The following is a 25,944-nucleotide window of genomic DNA, read 5'->3' as shown; positions in this document are numbered from 1 at the left end:
GACATCCATGGGGCTACATCAATTTATCCCAGCTGAGAATCAGGCCCCCTCGATTCCCAGCCCAGTGGAACTGTCCGTTCCAACCTCCGGCATAAGATAAGGCACAGAACTGACCCAGGGATCCCGACACGGAGCCTGATCCTTTGTAGTTGAACTAGAGGGTGCGTGTACATCTAAAGGTGTCTGCATCCTCTGGGGAAGGCGCCAATATGACCCTGATGTTCTCCCCACATTCCCCCTTGTCCTCCCCACCAACACACACACATACCTCAACCTACCTTATCTGGGGGGTGGTCTTCCACCCCGCTCCCATACTGAGGTATCTTCTCCCAGCATCCAAACAGGGGACTCGCACTGGAGGAGGTGGAGGTAACAGGCCTGTCTGCGTCTCCCCACCTGCCCAAAGAATTAACCCCCTCCGGGCCTGCTGCAGCGAAGCGGAGCTGCGAGGGAGGGGAAATGGCTGGGGTGGGGAGGGGAAGGCTTCCAAAGCATGGAGCATTTCGTTGCGTCTCTGAACCTAATCTGCAGGGGCCTGACTTTTCGGAGGCGCTCGGAGCAGTGGGTGCCCAGCCAGGCCCAAAGCTTTACGGGTGCTCCCTACGAGCGCTCTAGCCAGAGGAGTTCTGGGTCGTCAGCACCCTGAGGAGTAACTGTCTGGTGCAGGTCTGTGGCCATACAAGGGCGCAGGACTGGTAGCTCCCTTGTCTTGTTGCTTTCAAGGTGGCAAAGTCTACTCCGTGCCGTTCCAGAATCGGCCCCCGTGGGGCTGGAAGGGACCTCGAGAGGTTTGCTGGCCGAGCCGATCAACCTAGATCAGCCCTGACAGGGGGCTGTCCAACCCGTCCTGAAAAACCTCCAGTGATGGGGATCCCGCCCCTTGGTCGCCTGGTCCAGAGCGTAGCTCCCTTACGCTAGTGTGAGTGGCTCTTGCTGCGCATCAGGCCTGCTCCTCAGACTGACAACATAAAGGCGCTGGCATGCCTGCCAAAGCCCCTGCCTAGGGCAGGGGGGTGGCCTGGTGGGTAAGGTGTTGGCCTCCGTCTGTGGACACCAGGTTCTATTCCCAAACCTGTCACAGGCAAATCACTCCATCTCGCTGGGCCTCAGTTTCCTGTGAAATGGAGTCCCCTGGGGAGGTTGTGAGGCTAAGGACTGTGAGGGTGCAGCTAGTCTGGGGAAGGTGGAGCCCCATAAGAAATTAAACGAAGCCGGCCTGCATTCCTGGAAAGAGTCACCTTGGCTGAAACCACGTCTAATTCGGGAAGCAGTTATTTCAAACCCGCCGGGCAGCGTTCCGCACCCTTCTAGATTCAGCAGGCCCCTTCTTGCCCCTCCTCGGGGGTCCTGGGCCCCACTGGGGAATGCTGCGCCACCAGAATGTGGACGGTCGGGTTTTAACGAGGCCTCGTTTGGACAGCCCCCCGGGGCAGTGGTGCGGGAGACGTAATCCCTGTGCCCAGTGCCCCAGCAGCGCTGGGAACACCCCTCCGGCCCAGCACGGGAGATAACAGCCAATCTCAGGGCTGCCCAGAGGATTCAGGGGGCCTGGGGCAAAGCAATTTCGGGGGCCCCTTCCCTAAAAAAAAAGTTGCAATACTACAGAATTCTGTATTCTTGTGGGGGCTCCTGTGGGGCCCGGGGCCTGGGGCAAATTGCCCCACTTGCCCCCCTCCCACCCCCCAGGCAGCCCTGGCCAATCTGCAAACCTCAGGGCGAGTTACACCGAGCAAAGGGTGCAGGACCGAGCCCCTCCCATGGCAAATGGGATACTGGGCTTAGGTTCAGCCCTGGGTTATGCCAGTGCGACCCCCAGTACTGGGTCCCTGGCAGGAATGGTGGGGAGGCTCCCGCTGCAGCAGGGGACAGTGAAGAACGAAGCATGTGTGGCACAGAGCAGGCTGGAGAGGGGACAACTGAGTGCATCTCCCCCCTCCCCTTGGCACAGCTCCTCTGCCCTCCCACCCCACAGGCACGAACGCTGCCCACTCCCAGCCCAGCATCATCCCTCAATGAGGCAGGGGTGGAAAGACTGTCTGGCCCAGGAGGTGAATGCTCCTGGTGCCCAGCCGGCCTTGAACCTTGCACTGGGGTCAGTGCATCCCCCCCTTGCCTTTCCTGCACTGGGAGCGGGAGCCGGGATGGAGAACCGCTGATCTAGCCCAGGAGCAGCTCTGATTCAACGGGGCCCCGCCTGCCTCCGATGGGTCAGGAGGCAGCGTGATTGTCTTTCCCCACCGTGTCGGTCTAACAGCCCGGGATGTCGCAACGCGGCTCCATCGCCGGGAGTCCTGTAGGGATGCAACGGTCTGGCTCCATTAGCAAACGTCCGATTGTGTCAGCCTCCCGAAACTTCTCCTTTCTGGTTGCTCCTCGGCCACACCGTGGGGGAACAGCCTCGTCGGGCCAGTGGGGGAGAAGGCGCCGGACACCCCAACTGCAGGACCTCGGTTGTGTATAGGCCTCGGGCTGTCCTCTCTGCCCCACGTGGGGCGGGGGGGAAGGTTTGCCAAAGGGTTCATCGCCGTGGGGGCTGAGCTCTTTGGAAAACCTGACCCCCCCCCAGTGGGCTTCTCTTCGCAGTGTTCGCTCGAGTGTCACCCCCACCCGACTCCCATCCACACCCCAACACGGCTTCACTCCAGCCTGGCAGTGCCTTGAACCTGAGCTGGCCAACCCGGCAGGGGGAGCAGGCCGCAGCGAAGCCAGAGCCGAAAACCCCTTCCCCCCGGCTCATCAGTCTGAAGCAGTGAGGCTGCCTGGCCACTCCCCAGCTGCTATGGAACTTCTCACTTGAGCTGCTGTGTCAAAGGCAGGTGCAGGCTGCTTAGCTGGTAGCAGGTGGATCTTCTTAAGAGCCAGGCAGCAGGGGAGGGTAAAAACTCGGCTGTTCGCTTCCCAACAGGGGAGTGGTTCTGCTTTAGCAGGGCTTTGCTGAGAGCGGCTTTCTCCAGCCCATCCCTGCAGGCTATGCAATTGGGCTGGTGGTATTTAAGGTTATGATTGGGATTAATAAGGCCGGGCAATTCACATTACCTAGAAGGGTGTTTCTGTAGCTCTTCTCAGAAGCAGGCTAAGCCATTGTGCTGCCAGGAGCTGGAAGGCAGCTCTGATCTCAGTAACCACAGGGCTGCAACGGCCTTTTTCTTTGGCTGCAAAGCAGAGATTCTTAGGGGAGCCTAGTTCAGGGTTGATTCTTCCCAGAATAAAAGATCAAGGAAGATTTTTTACTCTCTAGACTTGCAGAAGAAAAGAGCACAGGACAGCCAGGAGCACAAACAGCTGGCAGACGAAAGGGTGACATTGATTTCCAAGCATGAGAGTCAGGCACCACTGAAGCTCAGGAGCCAAGGTACCCCAAGCTCACAGGAAGCAGCCCGCGCTGTGCTTAGATGGAGATAGCATTTACTCCAGGCTGGTGCACCGAGGGGGTGACATTTTGCCCTGTTGGCGTTCTTCCCCGTGGGCTTGATTTGGGGTAATCTCCCCTACTCAGGAGGAAGCCAGGTCCATCGTATGCAGCCGAAACACACTAACACTACAGGCTGCACGTAGCAAATTCTTTCTACCAGGGCCGGGATTTTCCACATTACAAGAAAAGGCACAAACTTTCCCCCCAGCCGACCTTTCAGCTTAGATGAAGGGCGCAGGGAATCCCTAGGGGAGCGTGAGAACGGTGGGGGTCTGCAGGAGGCTGCACTGAGCGGAACCCAAGGTGCTGGTCTGCAGAGCCCTCCGAGATTTAAAGGTGCAGGCCCTAGGAAATAAACGCACATGGTGTTACGTAGCTAAACACACACACTGCATGGTAAGAACGGCCAGAGCTCACATGCCGAGTTCGGGCCTGAATGAGAAGTCGGCAGCGCTCCGGCTATTGCCAAAGAAAGGGACGTGCTGTGGGTCTCATTCGTCGCAGGATTCCTGCCTCGAGTGAGGATTTTAACTTGCGCTTCAGTCTTCTGCTGCCCCAAAGCCTGTAAATGACATTGCTGCGGAGGGGGAGCAGAGATGTGGAGAATTTGTCCTTGTCCCTTCCATCTTGGTGCCCTTAAAACAAGGACTTTCGTGGGTGAATACCCCTTCTTTCAGATAAGACTTTGCATCTGAAGAAGTGTATTCTCTCATGCTACAAACTGTCTGTCTATAGATCTACAGAGCAGCCACAACACTCTTTTGCTACAGATCAGACCCCTCTGATACTTAAAACAAGCTGCAGCCTTTTGACATACAGACAGAATGATGTGGTAGGAGGGCAAGGCGTTTTGCCAAAAAACATTGGGATGTAAAAGGGCTTTTTGGAGGAAAAAAGGCAGAAATGTTCATGGGGGGGGAATTGCATTTTTGTCAATTTGGGGGGGTTTGTTTACAAAAACTAATAGATTTCAATTTTGAACTGAGGGAGCAGGGGGGAGCAGATCAGTTTTCAGTTTTTCAACAAAAATCCAAAAACTTTCCATGGAAAATTTAAACACACACAAAATGTGGGCTCTGTTGAAATTTTTAGGGAGGAGAAATGAGGATCATTTCCCTAGCAGCTGTGCGTGAAAGCTGAGGAGTAGCTTCATTATTAGCCTGTGATCCGGGATAGAGTCAGCCGAGATAGAAAACAGCTTTTAGTCCACACCTAGTAACCATGGCAGATTTGCTTCCTTGGAAGACTGATAGGAATTCAGAGCACTCCTGCGTCTATCCCCTTCCCTTGTTGGTTTAGATTAAGGCTTTGGGACTGTGTTGTTCTATGTTTGTGCAGCACCTAACACAATGGGACGCTGTTCGCAATTAGCCTCCAGGCACTGCCATACGAAACGGGATTCAGCATAATGTTATCTCTGATACCGACTCCCTGCGTGGCCTTGAGCAAGTTCCTTATCCTTTCTGCTCACACGTGGCTGCCATGCAGGGGTGTTTTGAGGGTGTGGAATATGAGTGTGTCACGGAGTCCCCGGGCGATGCTCTGGAACTGCTCCCCACCAAGCCAGTCAGGACTTTGGGGAGCCTCCTCTCCCTTGGAGCAGACTGTCTGCAGGGCAGGAGGCTCACACGTGGCATTCAGCATGTGCCCCTCCGTGCGCTTCCCACAGCGAGTCCACCCAGGCGGGGTCCTGGGGAAGTCACAGGGTCCTGCCCCCCCACTTCGCAGTCAGACGTGACTCTCAGCCAGCCAGTAAAACAGAAGGTTTATTTAGATGACAGGAACACAGTCCAAGACAGGTCTTGCCAGTACAGACAACAAGACCCCCCTTAGTTAGGTCCATCTGGGGCCCCAGGGAGGACACAGCCCCGCTGGGAGGCCCGAGCCTCCTTGGGGCTCCCCTTCATCTTCCAGCCAGCTTCCAAAAACTACCCAACCCCCCTCCAGCCCCTCCTCTCTGGGCTCTGTCTCTTTCCCGGGCCAGGAGGTCCCCTGATCTCTTTGTTCACCTTTAGCACCCCCTTGCAGGTGGGGAAGGGCCTGGCCATTAGTTGCCAGGTGACAGAGGGTCGGCCAGAGATGAGGCCCCCCCACAGTATTCAGAGGGAACATTAAAGCCATCCCACTTCGTCACAGAGTGCAACTCTTAAAATCATGGGAGCCATTCTCGAGTTTTCTGAACGAATGACTTGTCGGCAGAGACAGGAGGGGGAAATGTGGGTTGAAACAAACAAGGCCGGATCCTCAGCTAGTGCAAACCATGAAATTCCACGGAAGTCAATGGGCCTCCATCCATGTGCATCAGCGGAGAGTCTGCCCCGATTACTGCCCGACGCTGCAGCAGTAGCTCTGGCATGTGGGGATGAGGGTGACTTTACATCCTGGTTTCTGCAGGGACACCCAACTCGCAGACAAGTTACCTGACCGGAGTTTGGCTTTTACAGTGCAAAGAGACAGTTCCACGACTTGTGCACCTCACTGGCACTTAAGTGGTGCACATGTGATCTGCACAGGGGGCATTTCGCCACCTGAGTGGAAGTTTCAGAGGAACCTGTGGGATTTAGGTGTCCAAACCCCATTAATGCTGTTAGGCTCCTTTGACAATCCCAGTCAGAATGACTTACACCCCCTATTCTGCAAAGATTTATGTGCCTGCTTAATGTATGCAGGTGCTTAACTCAAAGTCGGTGAGTAGCTCTGTTGAGTTCAGTGGGTCTGCACATGTGCCTGAACCTTTGCGGGATCTCAGTCTCTGCCTTGCAGATGAGCTGCTGAGTTTATATCATATGCTATTAATGAAATTAACTCCTCAGAGCTTATTTTTCTTCTGAAATAATGCAGCCACTCAAAGCAGGTGAAGCAGGGTCTTGGGCGGGGTAAAGCCATTCAGCTCTTTCCAAAGTGAAATAAAGAGCTGGGCTTATTGTTCTGCAGATGTGGTTTTAGAAAGCAGTGCAAGCTGAGAACAAGACCCCCAGAATGTTACCGGATTCTTTCAAATCCCGACCAGGTTGGAATTTCCCTCAAAGGGTGCAAGCAATCACATTCAGCTCTCAGGAGGGATAATCACATCCAGCATACCTCAGATGTCAAAACCCACTCTGAAGAAAGCTGGAGCAACCTGTTTAGCAAGAGTAAGGTTAGTGAGGGGCCGTTTTATGGCAATCTCAGACTTTGCTTCAGAGTTATTGCTTCTGGTACCTTTGTGGCAAGTTTCTTAACAGGAATTGTCAGAAAGCTGGTCAGTTGCAGCATCCCGCTCAGCCTTGGGAAATTGTAACTGTTCTGAGTTTTTTAGATGCAAAAGATTTGCATGGTCGTGGCCAGAATGTATTTCTTAAGGAGAGAGCTAACCAAGAGAGGTCCTTTCATGGATGCATAGCTACACCTGGAGCACCTAGGCATTTCCAGCCAGGTATTTTTAAAAATGGCAAGTGATTTGGGATGTCTGTTTTCTAGGACCTGATTTTTAGAGGTGCTGAGCACCTGTAGCTCCCGCCGACTTCAGTTAGAACTGGAGGAGCGCAGTCCCAGGCCTAATGTCTTGCCCTAAAGGTAATAAAAAGGGTAATAATTGGAGATATACCAATCTCCTAGAACTGGAAGGGACCTTGAAAGGTCATTGAGTCCAGCCCCCTGCCTTCACTAGCAGGACCAATTTTTGCCCCAGATCCCTAAGTGGCCCCCTCAAGGATTGAACTCACAACCCTGGGTTTAGCAGGCCAATGCTCAAACCACTGAGCTAGCCTTCCCTGAGATCTGAAAACCGGATGCACCCAAAATCAGCATCATCTGGAAAATGCCAGACCAGTGGGTCCATCTAGCCCAATAGCCTGTCTCTGTCAGTGGCCAGCACCAGCTGCTTCAGGAAAAGGTGCAAGAAATGTTGCAGTAATGGGTTAACCTACCCCTAGGGAAGTTTTCTTCCTGACCCCATTAGTTAGAGGTGGTTTATGCTCTGAAGCATGAGGGTGTATTTCCCTTTGAACGCTCTTGATTACTTTTTATCCCTTACTGTTATAATTCTGAATATTCTCATTATCCAGATAACAGTCCAATCCTTTCTGGAATTCCCTCAACAGTGACCTCTGTGATAAGGGAATTCTGCACCCGTTAGAGGGCTGTAAGTGCTACATCCATAGAATGCATACAGTGTGGTACAGACTAATATGTATGTATTTGAATGGGGAGTTTTGCTTAACACCAGAAGATGGGAAATGGATCAATGAAACCTAAAGACCCTCACTTCTAATAGGCAATTCACTTTAACAGTGTGCCTGTGATTTCTCCTTCTGTTTTTGTCTTGTTTTAAAGACTAGCCTCTACCAGGAGAACAATATTTTTGTTAGTTTCACAGGTGAATGCTTAAGACAACCGCAACATTCTTCTATGCACGGGCTGCATTGTAAAGGGTATGGGCCAGATCCTCAGCCAGTGTAAATCAGTGCTGGTCCAGAGACAGCAGTAGAGTTAGGATGAAGGACTGTGTCGCTCTACATAAGTTCTTTGGAGAAGGGAGAATGTTTCCGTATCTATTCGCGAAATTCTCAGTGAGGCCTGGATCTTGAGTTGGTACTTCCATAATGGTTCATTGTCAAATGAGGAGGACAGATCAAGGGAGGTCCCTTGTCAATATCCTCATTAATGTCTTGGGTGATGGAGTGGAGAGTATACTTACAAATCTGCAGATGACATCACGCTGGGAGGGGTTGCAAGCACTTTGGAGGACAGGGTTAGAATTCAAAACAATCCTGCTGAATTGGAGAATTGGTCTGAAATGAATAAAAACAAGTGCAAAGTCCTTCGCTTAAGAAGGAAAAATCAAATGCAGCCATTCCAAATGGGGGAAACCGTCTGGGCAGCAGTGCTGCAGAAAAGGATCTGGGGAATTACGGTAAATCACAAACTGGATATGAGTCAACAGTGTGATGCTATTGCAAAAAAGACAAATGTCGTGCTGGGCTGTATTAACAAGAGGGTCATAAGACCCAGGAGGTCACTGTTGTGCTTTGCTCACCACTGGTGAGGCCTCAGCCGGAGTCCTGTGTCTAATGCTCCAGAAAGATACGAACAAACTGGAAAGTCCAGATGTGAGCAACAAAAATGTATCAGAGGTCTAGAAAACATGACCTCTGAGGAAAGGCCAGAAGAACTGGAGAACACTAGCTAGAGAAAAGGAGGTTGATGGACACATGATAACAGTCTTCCAGTATTTAAATGGTTGCTTTAAAGAGGACAATGATCAATTATTCTCCATCTCCAATGAGGGTAGGACAAGAAGAAATCAGCTTAGTTTGCAGCAGGAGTGATTCAGGTTAGATGTTAGGAAAAGCTTTCCAACAGCAAGGCTAGCTAAGCACTGGAACAGGGCACCTCGGGAGGTCATGGAATCCCCATCCCTGGAAGTTTTTAAGAACAAGTTAGCTAAACACCTGGCAGGGACAGTCTAGGGTATATTTAATCCTGCCTCGGCATGGGAAGATGGACTAGGCGACCTCTTGAGCTCCCTTGCTGCTCTTCATTTCTAGGATTTGATGATTCAATCATGCAAATAACCAGCAGAGTAATTAATCATCTTTAATCCTAATAAAACCAGCAGGACTTGCCACTATGGAGTTCTGTGTCCCCACAAAACTTTTCTTTCACCTGTTTCTCTTTTAAATAGTTTCCCTTTAGCATTTTACTACATTAAAATGAAGAACATCAGAATGGCCAGGCTGGGTCAGATCAGTTGTCCAGCTGGCCCAGTATCCTGCCTGCTGTGAGTGGCTAGCGCCAGATGCTTCAGAGGGAATGAATAGAACAGGGCAATTTGGATTGATCCATCCCCTCTTGTCAAGTTCCAGCAGTCAGAGGTTTAGGGACACCCAGTGCGTAGGGTCACGTCCCTGCCCATCTTGGCTAATAACCATTGATGGATCTATCCTCCATGAACTTATCTACTTCTCTTTTGAATCCTGTTATACTTTTTGGCCTTCGCAACATCCCCTGGCAATGAGTTCCACAGGTTGACTGTGGGTTGCGTGAAGAAATACTTCTTTTTGTTTGCTTGAAACCTGCTGCCTATTAATTTCGTTGTGTGACCCCTAGTTTGTGAAGGGGTGAATAACACTTCCTTACTCACGCTCTCTACACCAGTCATGTTATCATAAACCTCTATCATATCCCTCCTTAGTCATCTCTTTTCAAAGGTCTTTTCAAAGTCCCAGTCTTTTTCACCTCTCTTCATGTGGAAGCTGGGCCATACCCCTGATCATTTTGGTTGCCCTTCTCTGCACCTTTTCCAATTCTAACATTGCTTTTTTGAGATGGGGCGGCCAGAACTGCAGGCAATGTTCACAATGTGGGCGTCCCATGGATTTAGATAGTGGCATTATGATATTTTCTGTACTATTATGTATCCCTTTGCTATTGGTTCCTAACATTCTGTTTGCTTTTTTGACTGGAGGCAGTTCTTGGGGGGAAGGCACAGGGTGAGGGTCAGGAGATCTGAGTTCAATCCTAGCTCCACCGCAGACGCCAAGTGGGACCTCGGACAAGTCAATTGATCTCTCTGTGCCTCAGTTTCCCCTCAGTACAAAGGAGATAATAACCCATCCTTCGTCTGTCTTCATTGCGTGAGATCTCTGTGGCAGGGCCTGTCTCGTTCTATCAAGTGAGTGCCCAGCAGCATGAATCGTAGCTAGAGAGCGCTGAGGGCCAGATCCAGGAAGGTATTTAGGCTCCTGATTTCTGAGCCTTAGGTGCTAGCATAATAAATCGTAATCATGTAATTAAAGCCCTCGTCTAACGAATGTGGGTGCAGCTGCCAGGGGGAGTGTGGGCAGTGCTGTCTGTCTAGACAGATTCAATGGCTGCTGATAAATCACATATTCAGATCTGAGCCGGGGCTGTTGCTGCTCATTAGTTACATGATGTGGGGGGGGGGTCGTTATTTACGGTGCGGTTTCTCAGGAAGCGCTAATGTGGCTGAGAGGAGAATTACTTCTGCATTTCTGGGGCCATTGCTGGTATTAGGGAACAGCCTAATGCTCTGGGTGAACGCAGGGCCCTCCAGCACGGGGTGTCTGGGAAAGCCTGCGGGAACGAGGGCTGAGCATCCCCTTAACCCAGGCCTGGACCCCGCGAGGGTGAATTTCACTCACAGTGAATTATAAAGAGGCCTCGGAGCCTTTTCCATCCCCAGTTCCCCTTCTGTGTCCATAGACAATAGCCAGGAATCACTTCCCCCACCCCTGCAGTGCAGCCCCCTCCCAGGTCACGCACATCCGCTGCTCACCGCCCGCAGGCCTAGGCCAGGAAGCAAAGGAGAATAGTGTGCCCCAGCAAAAGTGCAGGGGACTTTTAGCCAGGCAGAATGTAACTCCACACTGGCCATTGGACTTTCTGGGACATGCTGCTACTGAGTCAATTCAACCTGGGTAACACGTATTTCCAGTAGCCACAATGTAATGTTGGTGCCAGGGGGGTGGGCCATTTCTCCGCATCCAGGGAACCCAGGGAGACCCCAGGGCTGCCCTTTCTCTTTGCTGCGGTCTGTAGGGTGAGTGTGTACCAAGAAATCCACACTGAGTATAAACCTGATCGGTCAGGAGCACTTCCTCCCGGACAAGGGGCTACTGCGCAGGCTCGGTATGTCGGGGAGCGGGACCACTGGCGGAGCCGAAGGGATTCCCAGCCACTCAGCAGGGATTCAAACCTAAATAGCAGAGGTTTGCCCAGGGAGATTCCTTTTCATGGGTGCAAGTTTTCCCCATTACTACACCTCAGCCTGGAGATATTTTGCTCATTATATTTCTCTCTGTGCATGACTCCTTGCCCCTTGAAGTCAGTGGAGTTCAGTGGGGCCAGAATTTCACCCTATGCCATTAGATTCTTGGGTTGGATACATGCCACATCGTGTCCATTCTTATACCTTGCAATGGACCTGTCTGATGGTTTTCACGTGTTATTCCCCATCATGGACATGCTGTGTATGTTTCGCCCATGACATTCCCGTTCATTGATGTACCTAGGACAGATCCTCAGCTGAGATCAACGAAGCTGGACATTTTCCCTCAGCGGGGATCTACCCTTATGTGTTTTGCCCGTTATATTCCTTTGCACAGACACACGTTTTGTCCATTGTTACACCTTGTCATGGATACATTATATGTTTTGATTATTGTAAATTTTGCCATTGATACAGATGTTCTGCCCATGGACCCCGGTGATGGATATGTGCATGGCAGCCTTGTACGAGATGTAGTAGGAAAACGAGATCGATTTCAATATGTTTCATTATCTTACATCTTTTGTTGAAATGTGCCTTGTTCTCCACCCACTCTCTCTTCTACAGACAGATAGATGCACCCCCCCACCACACACACACACACATAAATGGCTCTCGGTTTCCTCTGCTTCTGGGATTTTGAAAGCAGAAACTCCCTCCCTCACCCCGGAAAGCTGAAGCCCCACCGTGCTGGACCAGAGGGCTTTAGAAAAACAGACCAACTCTGAGAGCCCTGCCAGGGGGCACCAGCTGGCACATGGCACCAGTCTCCCGGGAAAACACAAATCAAAGGCAAAAACCTTGGAGAACTTTACAGCAAAACTTTATTGTCTCATGGCCGAATCATCAGACCCCAGCGAGGGAGAATCTCAGCAGCTTTGAGCTACTGTCTGGATGAGTTTCGCCCCAGCCTCAGACTTGGGCAGCCTGAGTTTAGTGCTGGTGCTGCTGCTGCCCTCCCTCTCCCTGGTGGATGTGCTCATGGGTGGCGACGGTCACCCTGGAGATCAGGACCATGAACTCCCCAAAGCTGAGCTGCTGGTCTCTGTTTTTGTCCAGTTCTTTGAACAGGCTATCGATGGAAGCTTGGTCCTTTTGTCTCTGTAGGAAAAGAGAGGAGGGGACAAGGGGCGTTAGTTGCAGCGGGCTCCTTGCGGCACGAGACGTGATGAGGACACAGGAAGCTCTCCCCCCGACAGCCCCACCAGGACCCTCAGGCACCCGTCTGGAGAATGAGCGAGAGGGACCAGAGGACTAAGCCAGGCTGGCCTTGCCTATGGTCTGAGGGCCAGGCGCCCTTCAGGGACCATGCAGCCCAGTGCTGAGGGTGCAGGAGTGGGAGCCTATTCCTGCCTGCTTTGCCTTTCGGTTTCCCCCAGGGATAATGCTCCCTCCCCCTTTGGTAAAGTACAGCTGCAAACCACTGTAGCAGAGCTGGGCGTTTCCCACCCCACCAGCCAACTGGGTCCTTAAACTCTGAGCACCTCTTCCCCTTCCCCTGATGGGCTCACTCCTGATTACCGACTGGAATGGCTCTGCCTGGGTCTCAAGGGAGAAGGATCAAATAACAGCCTCGCTCTTCTAATCTTTAGATTTCGAGGTGCTTTACAAAGGAAGCCAGTATCATTTTTCCCCATGGGAAACTGAGGCACAGAGCAAGCAGGGACTTGCCCAAGGTCACCAGCAGAGCTCGGAGGTGAACCGAGGTCTCCTGAGCCCCATCCAGTGCCCTGCCCGTGAGGCTGTATCACAGCTGGGGGGAGACATGCCAGCTTGCCATGGGGCATGAGCCACCAGGGCTGCTGCAACACAGAGCACACGATTGGTGTGATCACGCTGAAGAGGTGTGTAGAAAAGGGGTTTGGAATACACTGGGGGAGGGGAAGGGGATAGACAGCAGAAGTAAATACAATACGGAGCACAGGAGTGGTTATCTACTGCCATGCTGGCATCAAATGGTTCCTGGTGCCCTATCGGTCCCAAGAAGCCCTTTCAAGGTGTTCAGATACCACAGTGAGGAGGGCTTGCTAAGCCGAGATAGACTCTCTGCAACAAAACGGCACCTATTTGTCTGTTGTGAGACAGCTGCAAAGCAAAACACTCTGCTTTTTTACATTCCCAAATTCAACTGCCTTAGACCCTATGGCTCATGTACCAGATCTCGCCGGATTCCTTTGCAAAACTGCAGTCAGCTAAGGAAAGTCAAACACCGGGGAACTGGGGTGAACAGAGAGAGGAGGTGAAAGGATCTGAGCCCCCCGTTCCAGACCAAGAAGTGCTGGAGAATTGCCCCCACCCTGTTCTAGTTAAATTCAGTCTCTAGGCACATTCTGCTTTCCAGAACATGGGCCAGACCCTCGGCTACCCTATGTCAATGTTGCTCCATTCTTTGCAGAGGAAGATCTGGCCCTGCAGAGTACGAGTCAAGCTGCTCTGACTTCACTCACCTTCAGGAAGTTCACAAGGTGCTTGTCAATCAGCTGCTTCAGCTCCCCCCTGGTCAGGGTGTCGAAATGCCCGACGCGTACCGAATATTGGTGGAAAATGTTGATGATCGTCTCAATGGCTTTTTCCAGCTCAGAAAGATCCCCCTTGATCGTTTGCTGGGTTTGCTGGGTATGCTGAAAGGGAAACCGTTGGGCTGAATTTTAGAGGAGCCCAACTGGAAGAAACCTTAATGGACCTGATTTTCAGGCAGTGCTGAGCAGCCACCCTCTGAAAATCAGGTGCTTTTAAAATGCCTCACACTGGGCGGTCAAAAATTGAGGCTCCCGAAATAGCTCACTGCCAAGATGCATCCAAAATTAGACACATGCAAACTCAACCGGCAAGACAGAATTACCAATGAACCAAAGCAGCCAAGCTAGGTCTGAGAGTGCTTCCAGATACTGCAACGGTTCGCTGCATTCAGGAGTCACCCTCACAGATAAGGCAGGAAGAAATAGGCTGCTAAGGCTCCGTCTATATGCAGGAAATGTCCTCACCATTCCCCTTAAGCTACATGCTTTAAAAGAGAATATTAGCATGAGACATAGGAAATTCAGGTAACCTGTTACACTGGGACTCACCTGACTCATTTTGTGCAAGGGAAGAGCGAGGAAGAACCAAGAGCAAGAAAGAAGGTGGAATGAAGAGGGGCAGGAGGGTGGCCCCTTTTATAGTCTGTCCAGCGTTCTGCTCCGTCCCTCACTTGCGAAACGCTCCTATCTCACCTGATTGCAGTACAGCGCCGTTACGCATCCAGGCATTGCCTAAGGTTTTCGTGCAGTTCCTTAAATGGAATTCCTGTGGCTTTTTCTGCAACTTCAGATGCTTGGGGCTTGGCACACCAGTCAGTGGTGTTGTTCAGAGAGCGCAGAGCTGAGTCTCAGGGCTGTGGACCCCCCACCCCCCTTCTGCCACCACCTCTTCCCGATTGTGACTAAATGTTGCAACAGTTGATTCGGCCTGTGTTCTCTCTCTTTCCGAAGGCACCAAAGAGCAGGGGAGGGGGGCAATGGATGTTGAGTGTAGGTCTAAGTAATGGGTCGACTTTGGTCCCCTGCAATTTCTTGGGACCCTATTATTCAGTTTTCACACAAGCATGAGGTGTTAGTGGAACTGCCTGTGACTGCAGAGAGGTGCATGCCTGGGTCCCTTGCAAGCGTTCAGTATTTAGATTTCAGCAGCACTTCGATCCCCAGCAGAGCTCAGGGCCCCATTGTGCCAGACGCTGCACAGACGCACAGCGAGAGACAGACCCTCCTCCGAAGAGCTCACAGTCTAGCTAGACAAAGGGGGGGAGGACAAACAGAGGGGAGGTGACGGCCCAAGGTGGCCCGCCAGGTCACTGGCAGAGTTTGGAACAGGACTCAGTTCCCCTGAGTCGTAGTTTAATGCCCCTCCCACTGGACCAGGCTGACCCCCATCACTGGGGAATCTTGCCTCTACCTCTAGGCTGGGGAAGAGCGACCGCAGGCGGGTGGGACGGTCTGTGTGTGCATTTATTCTTGCTAATGACACGGCTGGGTTGGCAGCCGTCCCCACCCCTCCCCCCCGATACCAGCCCTGGGACTCCCTCGCTGACTGGGGCTGAGGCCAATGTCCAGGGGGCATTTTACGAGCCAGGCTGGAGGTGCCTGGCATGGTGTCATCGAGCCGGGGAATTGTCAAGTCTTTTCTATCCCCATTAAAGCGCCCTGTCCTGCAGCCTTCCCTCAGCCTCCCTACGCTCATTCCCGGGCTTCCTTCCCAGACCCACCCGGGTTACTGCAGCAGACGGTGCGTCCCCCTGCACCTCCATGCGGCCTGTTTTCATCACCACCCAGCCAAGCAGAGCAGCATGGCCATACAGAAAGCGGACGGCCCAGGGATGAGAGGCCTCCTGCTTCAGAAGTGTCTTAATGGTGCTTAGCTACAACGGTGACGGGCGAGTCAAAGCCGCAACGGCCGGATAGACAGATGGAGGGGTGCCTGGGTGGATGGAAGGAGGGAGGAATGGCGAGAAGGAAGAACCGGTCATCTTGAAACACTGCTTAAGATCCAACAAAGAAGAGAGAAAGCTGCTCTAAAGGGGCATCTTCTGATCTGGGGGACCTTGGGATGCTGTGCAATACCATCCTGGCTGGTGGTACATCACCTGCCCTCCCTGCTGTACAGGGGCACGTCGGAGGCGGACAAAGGTGGGCATGGCATTCTGCCCAGTCCTTAGTGGGCACAGACGTCCCCAGGGGATGGCTATAGTTACGTCAGGAGCGGCTCCTGCCCTCGATGGCCCCAGGAGCTGAGAGGTGGAGAGCTGGCTCAGAGCCCCCCCCATCCTTCGCTGCCCTGAGCATGGGGTTCAGCCATCAGGCTGGAACATGTTTATAACCCTGTGTGGTTCGGGGTATGTAGGTCACAACAATGCACTAGCCTTGCATTTTTCATGGCCAGTTTATCCCGAACTGCCTTAAGCTTAAATAGCTCTTCTGCCTCCCTGGTGTTTCTGTATTTATAGAGAGCAGTCCGACCCCCACCACCACCCTTTGCGTCCCCAGGCTAAGCAAGCAAGCTCCTTTCCTCTCCTCTCATATACTGACCCCGGCCCAGAGACCGAGCAGCAGGGAATTCACAGGGAGGATAAAGGCAAACGTCTCGGATTCTGTGGCTATAACACGAGAAAATCTAGAAATTGTGGAAGAACTGGAAGGTGGAAGGAGTTGCCCTAGTAGAAATTGCCATGAAGAGGCTTAGAGAACTGACAAGGAACTGATTATCTCAGCGCCACAGCTCACATCACCCCCAGCTCACGTCACCCGTAGCTACGTTTTCTCGTCCCATTCCACTTCCCTCCTCACTCACTGTTCTCTCGTTCTAAGGCAGCAAAAGGAAACCGCTGCTGGGTTTTGGGGAGTTCTAGGGGCTCACAGGTTTTCTTCCTGGAGGATGCCTTCGTGGCTAGTGATCATGACCATGAATTCACTGGAGCGGAGCGGTTGGTCTTTGTTGCTGTCCCAGTCTTTGGAGATAGCATTTCATTTCTGTTGGAGAAGGAGGTAACAGAAATCTTTGACTAGGAAAAGAAATGACCATGATGCAGCAAATTCCTCCATCCCACAACCACGATGGAGCCTTTGCCCAGTCGTCTTAGGGTACGTCTACCCTGCACACACACACAAAGCGTGTGCGTAACTTGAGTTAAAATGGCAGTGAAGACACGGCAACTCTGCTTGTACCTTAGGTTAGCAGCTCAAGGTAAGGGCAGCCTGGGCTTGAAGACATAGCATTACGCAGGTGTGGTTGTCTACCAGTAAGAGCTGTGGGGATTGCTCTGCTGCGTACCCTACAGCATGCAGGGAAGTCACTCACAGCTGCTGGGTGCTCAGCATGTTTGAAATGAATAATGGGCATCTAGTGCCTATGTGCTAGTTACTGGGGCTGTAAATACCTTCGATAGGCTGCCGATTTATTTCTTAGCCTCTAGGTTTCTTCCATGAGAGATTAAAAGTTGAGACCAAACATATTAAAATTAGATTTACCTGACTCACCGAAAAACCCAGCAAAGCTAAAACAATCCAAGAGGCGTCAGGAGCCCTCGGGCTGGGAGAATTTCTGGATGAGCTGTGCACTGCCTGACGAGGAAAGGTTTCCTGCTGCACTGATTCTGGTCAGTTCTCCGCATATCCCCTCCCGTTGCTTAAGGGGTTCAGAGGGCCCTGATGCAAAGAAGTTCAAACTGCAGCAACTTGCATCTTCTTCTGGGGGTACCTGCCACTGTGACTCCCTTACGCCTGAGAGATTCAGGCCAAAGGAGCCCAGCGGTCAGATCCAGTGACTCAATGGGCTCTGTACCAGGCCCTAACTAAGAGCAAGGGATCTAACCCGCAGCACCTGCTTTGTCAATGTGTGGGCCACTGTCCAGCCAGGGGGGACGGCCTTGTCATTAAGACACTGGGGTAATAGCCAGAAGGTCCGGTGTCCGGTCCCAGCTCTGGACAAGTCCTTTGATCTCTCTATGGGTCAGTTTCCCCATCTGTGACATGAGGACGACGTTCTGCCTTCCGCAATTGGGTGGATTTGTCTATTTCGTTTAGAAGCCCTTTGGGGCAGGGATTCTCTTATGTGCATGGACAGCACCTCGCCAGGGGTCAGTTGTGGCCTTTGGCTTTTACTGTATATAAATAATAGCCCGGGCCCGATGCCCAGATGGTGATTGGCCTGTATTATTATTGACCTTTTTCAAATTGGCCTCGTCCCATTGACTTCAATGGAGCGTTGCTGATTTACAACAGCCGATAATAATGCTGATTTACCGGTGATTTCTGCCCGACACAACCCGCATTTCCAAGCCTCAGCGGCCAGGAGGAGTTGACAAGTTTACTTTTACGTTCCAAAAGGAGTTTCCGTGCTCAGTGGGATTTTTCAAGCTGTCAGCACTCCACTGTCTGCAGAGACGAGACCGTGACACTTGCCTGGAGGGCTCTCAGATCAAACGCGAAGCAAGATTTTCTGGTGGCCTTGTATCAAAATGCTTCCACTGTGGATTAACTCGGCTTTCACAAGGTTTTTATTTTCACCCGCCTTGGAATGAGAATTGCAAGGGCTCTGCTAAATGGAGCTCCGCAGCATGTTGTCTGCTGCACTGAACGGAGCTGCACGTCGGCTTGTTTCACTGCTGTGCCTTCAATTGCATTCGTATCTGCTGTCAGTGCAATTCTCTAACTCCCAGCCATCGTCCCCTCTCTGCAGTGATGGAAAGTCACCAGCGTCACTGTAAGTGACGGACCTCCTGGCGGGGGATCTTTTCCTGGGCTGCTAAGTCAGAGGTCGTTGCTCTATTCTGAGCATTGAGGTTACTTTTCCACCCCTGTAAAATCAGCTCCAGGATCATGGCTGCTGTCAATCATGGCATGCAAAACGCAGTAATGTCGGCAAGCCCTCTCCTGCCTCCTGGGCTGGGTCTGAGCCAGGCCACTCCTGAGCAGCCCTGAGGATGTCTGAGCTGCCAGGGTGGTTTGACACCATCAGGGATCAACCTGTAGGACAGTGATCTAGGGTGACCAAATGTCCTGATTTTATAGGGACAGTCCTGATTTTTGGGTCTTTTTCTTATATAGGCTCCTATTACCCCCCCCCCGACCCGCTTTTCCACACTTGCTGCCTGGTCGCCCTGCGGTGACCCTCCCAGGCCCAGGAGACGGTCTCTAAGGGCACCGCGGTGGCGGAGTAGCACGAAGCAGCTCTAAGAAGGAAGAGGGGCTGCGATGGGGAGCAGCTGGAGGGAGTCTCAACGTCCCTTTGCTGAGGACCCTAATAAAGGCACAAAGAATCCTGTGGCACCTTATAGACTAACAGACGTTTTGCAGCATGAGCTTTGGGGGGTGAATACCCACTTCTTCGGATGCAAGCAGTGGAAATTTCCAGGGGCAGGTGGAAGCAAGCTAGAGATAACGAGGTTAGTTCAATCAGGGAGGATGAGGCCCTGTTCTAGCAGCTGAGGTGTGAAAACCAACTTCAAAGAGAAATTGCTGAGCTCCAGTTCATCTGCAAATTTGACACCATCAGCTCAGGACTAAACAAAGACTGTGAATGGCTTGCCAACTGCAAAACCAGTTTCTCCTCCCTTGGTTTTCACACCTCAGCTGCTAGAACAGGGTCTCATCCTCCCTGATTGAACTAACCTCGTTATCTCTAGCTTGCTTCTTGCTTGCATACATATACCTGCCCCTGGAAATTTCCACTATTTGCATCCGACAATGTATTCACCCACGAAAGCTCATGCTGCAAAACGTCTGTTAGTCTATAAGGTGCCACAGGATTCTTTGCTGCTTTTACAGATCCAGACTAACACGGCTCCCCTCTGATACTAATAAAGATGGCGATTTTGAACGTCATCACCTGGCAGCACTTAGGCTGGGCGCAGATCCAGAGTGCGACAGCCCCTGCCTCAAAGCACTCGCACTCCAAGGGGTGGAGGAGGCAGCATCCCCCTTTTTACAGATGGGGGAGAGGGGAAGAGACTTGCCCCGGTCACAGGGAGTCTGCAGCAGAGCCAGGAAAAGACCCAACATCCCCTGAGCTATCAGCCAGGTGCCTTATCTGTAAGACCAACCTTCTTCACAGAGTCCAGCCCAGGTGCTCAGCGGATGTAGATCGGCGTCATTATCACAGCATCATAGAATCACAGACTGTCAGGGTTGGACGGGACCTCAGGAGGGATCTAGTCCACCTCCCTGCTCAAAGCAGGACCAATCCCAACTAAATCATCCCAGCCAGTTATGCTGGCTTGTAGCAGCTGTGAATCTGGCCCTGCATTGTCCAGGATCACCGTGCCGTGATTTGCATTAACGCTATATAGTCCTTCGCTGCTGTTCCCTGGATTTCTGTTCTGTAGCTATAAGGCTGTTTACTGTCTAATTATTCTGTTTTCAAAGCATGTTTGACCTAGTAAATTATCCAGGTTAGTAAAGTGACATTACAATAAATGGTGGCATTTGCTCCCTGTTACACAATATAACCAGCCTATTTCTCTTCATCCTCGGGCTTGACATTAATGCATTCTCATTCATCTGCTGCAAGACTGAAATGACGGGGTTGGTTTTTTTCCAAGCAAAGTGCTGATTTCTTGCCACATCCCGTCCACCAAGGTTTAATTCTGATCTCTGTGCCGGAAAGGAAATGGCCCCTCGACACATCCGGAGGGCGGCGGTGCGTGCACCCAGCCCCGTGCTCTTTGTTTCACAAGATCTCGGTAAGGGGGCTTGATCCCAAGTCTGATTCTCCATCTCAGGAGGTGCTACACACAGGGAGGAGGAAGGGTTGACTTGTAGCGAAGTCGGCAGACTTAGGTTCGAGTCCTAACTCTGCTGCCTTAATCAAGTCACTTAGGCCAAAATATTTACAAGGCCTCTAATGATGGATGCTTCCGTTTTTGGCCTCTTGTTCTGTTTGTACAGCTCCTAGCACGATGGAGTCCTGATCCGTGGCTAGGGCTCCTAGCTGGCCTGATGGTGGGTGCTGGCCATTAGCTAATCTCAGCCCCAAGCTCTTTTGAAAATCTAGCTCCTAGGGCCTGATTTTCAGAGCACCTGGAGCTCCCGTTGACTTCAACTGGCACTCCCATAGATCACGCCGAAGGGGTCTTAAGTGGAGTGTCCAAACAGCAAGGCATGCAAAACCAGAAGCCACTCTTAGAAACACTGGCTAGACAGAGGCTGACTCCCAGGGGTGCAAGCTGCAGCTGTGGGCCCACCCCTTGGGAAAACCAGACCTTTTCATGGCATGATCCTGCAAAAACTGCCAAGCCCCCTCAGTTGCCATTGGGGCAGTGGGAACTGAGAGAGATCAGCATCTCTCAGGGGCACCCAACACTTTGCATCTCTCTGGGCCTTGGACAGGTAAAATAGGGACTTATGGAGGACATAGGAATAGCCAGACTGGCTCAGCCCAGTGGGTCCTTCCAGTCCAGGAGCTTGTCTCTGACAGAGGCCAGCACCAGTTGCTGCAGCAGAAGGTCTAGGAACCCTGCAGAAGATGGTTCTAGAATGAGCAACCCAAGTGGAGATTTTGTTCTTGAATTCAATTGCCTAAATGTCAGCAGGGAGTTTAGACGGACACAGTGGGGGAGGCCAGATCTTTTACTGGACCAACTGGAGCAATTAGACAGAGAAGCTTTTGAGCTTACCCAGAGCTCCTCCCCAGGCCTGCAGAAGAGCTCAGTGTATCTCGAAAGTGGGTCTCTCTCCCCAGCAGAAGTTGATCCAGTAAAAGATATCGCCTCCCCCACCGTGTCTCTCTAATAGCCTGGGACCAACCCGGCTACACCAGCACTGCACCAGGGGCGGCTGAATTTATTACTGTTTGTAAGGGGCATTAAGCTCCAAAGCTCTGGGGAAGTGCAAAATGGTCTTCTGAGTCCAAAGAATGCGAGCTAATTTCACAACCGAAACAAATGGGAAGCCTGCAACAGCTGGCAGGGGGCCCATTTCTCAACAGGTTTGTCAGCTAACTACCAGTTGCAGCATTTCTGGCTGAGCTCAGGAAATTGGGTTTGTCACTTTGTGTTCTGAGCTGCAGGCAGCTGGCCGGGAAGCAGCAGATTTACCGGAGAGGCAGCATTCTTAGCAAGACTCAACTGGCCGTGCCCGGCCATGTTCTGGTTTGAAAGGGGACCATTCCAATTGCTCTCTCCTGCTCCTCACTGGAATTTCTCTGCCTTTCTGTTTGCAGCCGGTCTAACAAGGCATGTTTGCACACCATCAGCCACACGCAGCATAAAGATATATTCAAAGGGAGTCTTTCCTCCAAGCACTGAATACACTCTCCATGTGTATCACTGTATACTGAAGAGGAAAGAGTGTCTTGCAGTCATGACACTAGACTGGGATTCAGCAGTTGTTGAATACTGGGTGAATTGGGACCAGTTCACTGTGGGGTAGATTTTTTTTCAAAGAAGCTCAATTCCCATTTAGCCACCAAAATAACTGGCCTTTATTTAGTGCCTTCTGGCCTCAACATCCATGAATCAATGAAATGCAGTGCAAGGAAACCGTGTTTTCCTTGTCTCATATTCAGCTTCTCTGCAAGCTGATCTGCTCGGACAGCCCCTGCACCCCACTGATTTCCCCAGGACTCTGCGCGTTGCTGAGGGTCTAATCATGCAAATCAGCTTGCAGAGTCAGAGGAACAAGGACCGTCAATGACTGTGGCACACCGAGGCCGTGATCCTGACTGGAGTCTCTAGGCATTACTGCATTACAAATAACAACAACAAACTGGGTGCTTTAATGAAGCTTTATTATCTCATATCATAATTATCCCATGGCATTACATCGGTCAGACAAGCAGATAGTTCACGTCTCACTGTAACACAGTGGAAAGAAATCTGTGCTGGTCAGTTCATCTCTTTTTACAAATTACAAGATCTTTCCCTTGTTACACTGGAGGATGGGGATGGTGCTTCTATACGCTGTGTAATTTGTCATGGACACAAATGAGCAATGTGGTTATCAGTATCATATACTCCTTAAAGTTAATCTGCTGATCCTTATTTACGTCCAGGTCATCAAATATGGCTTTGAGTTGATGCGGGTCATTTGGATGCTGTTGAGAAAGTGGGGGAAGGGGGAACATGGCATTATTTGCAGCAGACTCTTTCTAGGAAAAGGGCTGATTAGAGCCGACTGAAAAATGCAAAACTAGCCGCTTACATTTGGATGTTTGTGTGTCTTTAATTTTGCCATCCACTAAAATTGTCAAGAGCGTCGTGATCATGTTTTCCATTTTTTACAAAGGCACCTCTTGTTTGCAAACTATGTCAAGTTTGTGCATCATTAACCATTTTTAAAAAGAAAAATGTGGGGTTTTTTTTAAAAAAGGCCTTTTTTGATTAAAAAAAATGTTTCATCTGGAAAATGTTGACCAGCTCTGGAAATGCAAATTATACAACAAGCTCCTAAACCTGGAGATTTCCCACAAATCCTCTTGGGCGGATGCTGATGTCTACAAGTAAAAGCCATGGGACTGTTACTGTCCCAAAGAGACCAGCTGTTGCTAGGGCGACCAGGCAGCAAATGTAAAAAATCAGGACAGGGGGGTGGGGGTAATAGGAGCCTATTTAAGAAAAAGACCCAAAAATCGTGACTGTCCCTATAAAATCGGGACATCTGGTCACCCTAGCTGTTGCATGGTGGTTCCAATCTTCCACCCTTGTAACGCCATTGATTTTACTGAAGCTACCCCTAATGTGCTCTGGTGCACCCGACAGCAGAATCAGGAGCAACAGCACCCTACAATTAAAAGAGGTGCAAACACTGAGACAGGACCAGCAACTTTTATTGGCGCACCCTTTCCCCAAGACTGCCCGGGGACCAGATTCGGATCTCAGCTGCACTGGGTTAGTCCAGATTCACGGGGAGTTCAGAATCTCGTCCTGTGTCCGGATTTGAATGGAATAAAGATGGGAGGCAGCAGACAGAGGCGAAATACTAGAACAGAGCTGCTTTTGACTTAAGAATGTCTAGGAATTGTGTCTAGCTGCATTGAAGCTAGGGACTGTGAATGAATTGCCTTCAAGTGGGTCATGCCGGTGTAATTAGAGCAGAATCCGGCCCATTGACCCAGTACCTACCCACTGAAATGTCCTGCCATTCCTCCCGGGGCAGGACAAGCTAACCCGTCTTGGGCTGACCCACCTGCAGAATGTTCCCAAGCTCTTTCTGAATCAGGCATTTCAGTTCCCCCTTGGAGAGCTTGTCATGATGAGGCTCATTGCATGAATATTTGTGGAAGATTTCCACAATGGTGGCAACAGCACCTTCCAGCGGGGTCAGCATCTTCCTGGAGAAACCTGAAAGGGGAGCGGGAGACCTGTAGCAGCAACTGGAGCATCTAAAACCCAAAGTGCCCCTCCCGCACACCCACACTCCTTTCAGCATTCGTTCATGGCAAAGAACCTCTATTAGGAAAAGGCAACTGGGGCCAGATCCTCAGCTGGTGCCAATGGGAAGAGCTCCACTAAGGCCAATATTATTATTATCTGCAGCTCTGTAGTACCTAGGGGTCCCATTGCGCTAGGCGCTGTACATAGTAAAAGACAATCCCTGTCCCAAAGAGTTTACAGTTGAAATAGACAAGACAAACCAAGGCAGAGAGCTAGGAAGTGACTTGTCTAAGGTCAGCCAGCAGATGAGTCCCAATCCTGAGTCCCAATCCTGTCCCCTACCCCAATGAATCATGCTGCCTCTTTAACCAATGGGGCCTCACTGATTTACACCAATTAAGAATCTGGTCCATGATGCTAACAGGGTTTGCTACACCTGCAAGCTCAGCTAAACCTGATTTGTGTTACAAAAGCTGTTAATTAACGCTACATTCATGAAAATTGGAATTAGCAACCAAAAACGTTCACTTCCTTCCTTACGGATGATGCATCCAAGATCTAAGCCAAAACAGGGAAAGAAGCAGGTAAAGAATATTTTGATAAGTTAGATGTAGTCAAGCCAGCGGGGCCTGATGAAGTTCATCCTAGGGTACTTGAGGAACTAGCTGAAGCAACCTCAGAGCCATTAGCAATTATTTGTGAGAACTCCTGGCTGTCAGGTGAGATCCCGGAAGGCTGGAGAAGGGCAAGCATAGCACCTGTCTTTAAAAAGGGGAAAGGAAAGACCCAAGGAATTATAGACCAGTCAGTCCGACTGGAAAGATACTGGAACAAACGATTAAGCAATGCATTAGTGAGCACCTAGAGGATAACGGGGTGTGATAAGGAATAGCCAGCGTGGATTTGTCAGGGACAAAGATGCTAAACTAACCTAGTTTCCTTCTTTGGGCAGGTTTCTGGCTTAGTGGGTGGGGGGAAGCAGTAGACGTGATATGTCCTGATTTTTAGCAAGGCTTTTGACACAGTCCACATGGCAGTCTCAGAAGCAAATCAGGGAAATGTGGCCTAGATGAAATTACTATAATGTGAGTGCACGACTGGTTGAAAGGCCAGAGTAGCTATCAGTGAGGCACTGTCAGACTGGGAAAGCATATCCAGCGGGGTTCTGCACAGGTCACTTCTGGATCGGGGACTATTCCATGAGTCCATCAATGACTTGGATAAGGGAGTGAAGAGTAGATTTATCAAAACTGGATGACACCGAGCTGGGAGGGGTTGCAAGCACTTTGGAGGACAGGATTTTAATTCAAAATGACCTTGGCAAATTCGAGAATTGGTCTGGAATCAACAAGATAATAAATATAAGATAAAGATAAGTAAAAAGTACTACATGTAGGAATTAAAAACCAAAATACATAACTACAAAATGGGGAACCACTGGCTAGGCTGTAGAACTGCTGAAAAGGCGCTGGGGGGTTTAGTGGATCACAAATTGAACATGAGTCAGCAGTGTGACGCAGCTGTGAAAAAGGCTAATATCAGTCTGGGCTGGATTAACAGGAGCGTCGTACGTAAGACATGGGGGGTAATTGTCCCACTCTACTCGGCTCTGGTGAGGCCTCGGCTGGAGTCCTGAGTCCAGTTCTGGGTGCTGCACTTTAGGAAAAATGTGGACAAATTGGAGAGAGTCCAGCAGGGAGCAACAGAAGTGAGAAAAGGTTCAGAAAACCTGACCTGTGAGGAAAGGTTAAAAAACCGGGGGCACGTTCAGTCTTGAGAAAAGAAACCTGAGAAGTCTTCAGCCATGCGCAGGGCTGTTATAAAGAGGATGGTGATCAATTGTTCTCCGTGTCCCCCTGAAGGTAGGACAAGAAGTAATGGGCTTAATCTGCAGCATGGAAGATTTAGGTTACGTATTAG

General features: G+C 50.8%; 1 protein-coding gene across 1 annotated transcript; it reads right to left on the bottom strand.

The window, feature by feature from the left end:
- Window positions 1–11,989: 11,989 nt before the first annotated feature.
- On the bottom strand, window positions 11,990–14,408 carry LOC120390036 (protein MRP-126-like). The gene is made up of 3 exons (XM_039512259.1): window positions 14,252–14,408; window positions 13,631–13,804; window positions 11,990–12,284 (listed from the first exon to the last, which is right to left on the bottom strand). The coding sequence occupies exons 1-3, from the start codon at window positions 14,258–14,260 to the stop codon at window positions 12,117–12,119; spliced, it is 351 nt and encodes a 116-aa protein (XP_039368193.1). The 5' UTR covers window positions 14,261–14,408; the 3' UTR covers window positions 11,990–12,116.
- Window positions 14,409–25,944: the final 11,536 nt, after the last annotated feature.

The sequence above is a fragment of the Mauremys reevesii genome, linkage group 24 (assembly GCF_016161935.1).
Source record: "Mauremys reevesii isolate NIE-2019 linkage group 24, ASM1616193v1, whole genome shotgun sequence".
NCBI lineage: Eukaryota > Metazoa > Chordata > Testudines > Geoemydidae > Mauremys > Mauremys reevesii.
The sequence above is the reverse complement of the archived record's forward strand: the minus strand, read 5'-3'. Positions and strand labels throughout refer to the sequence as shown.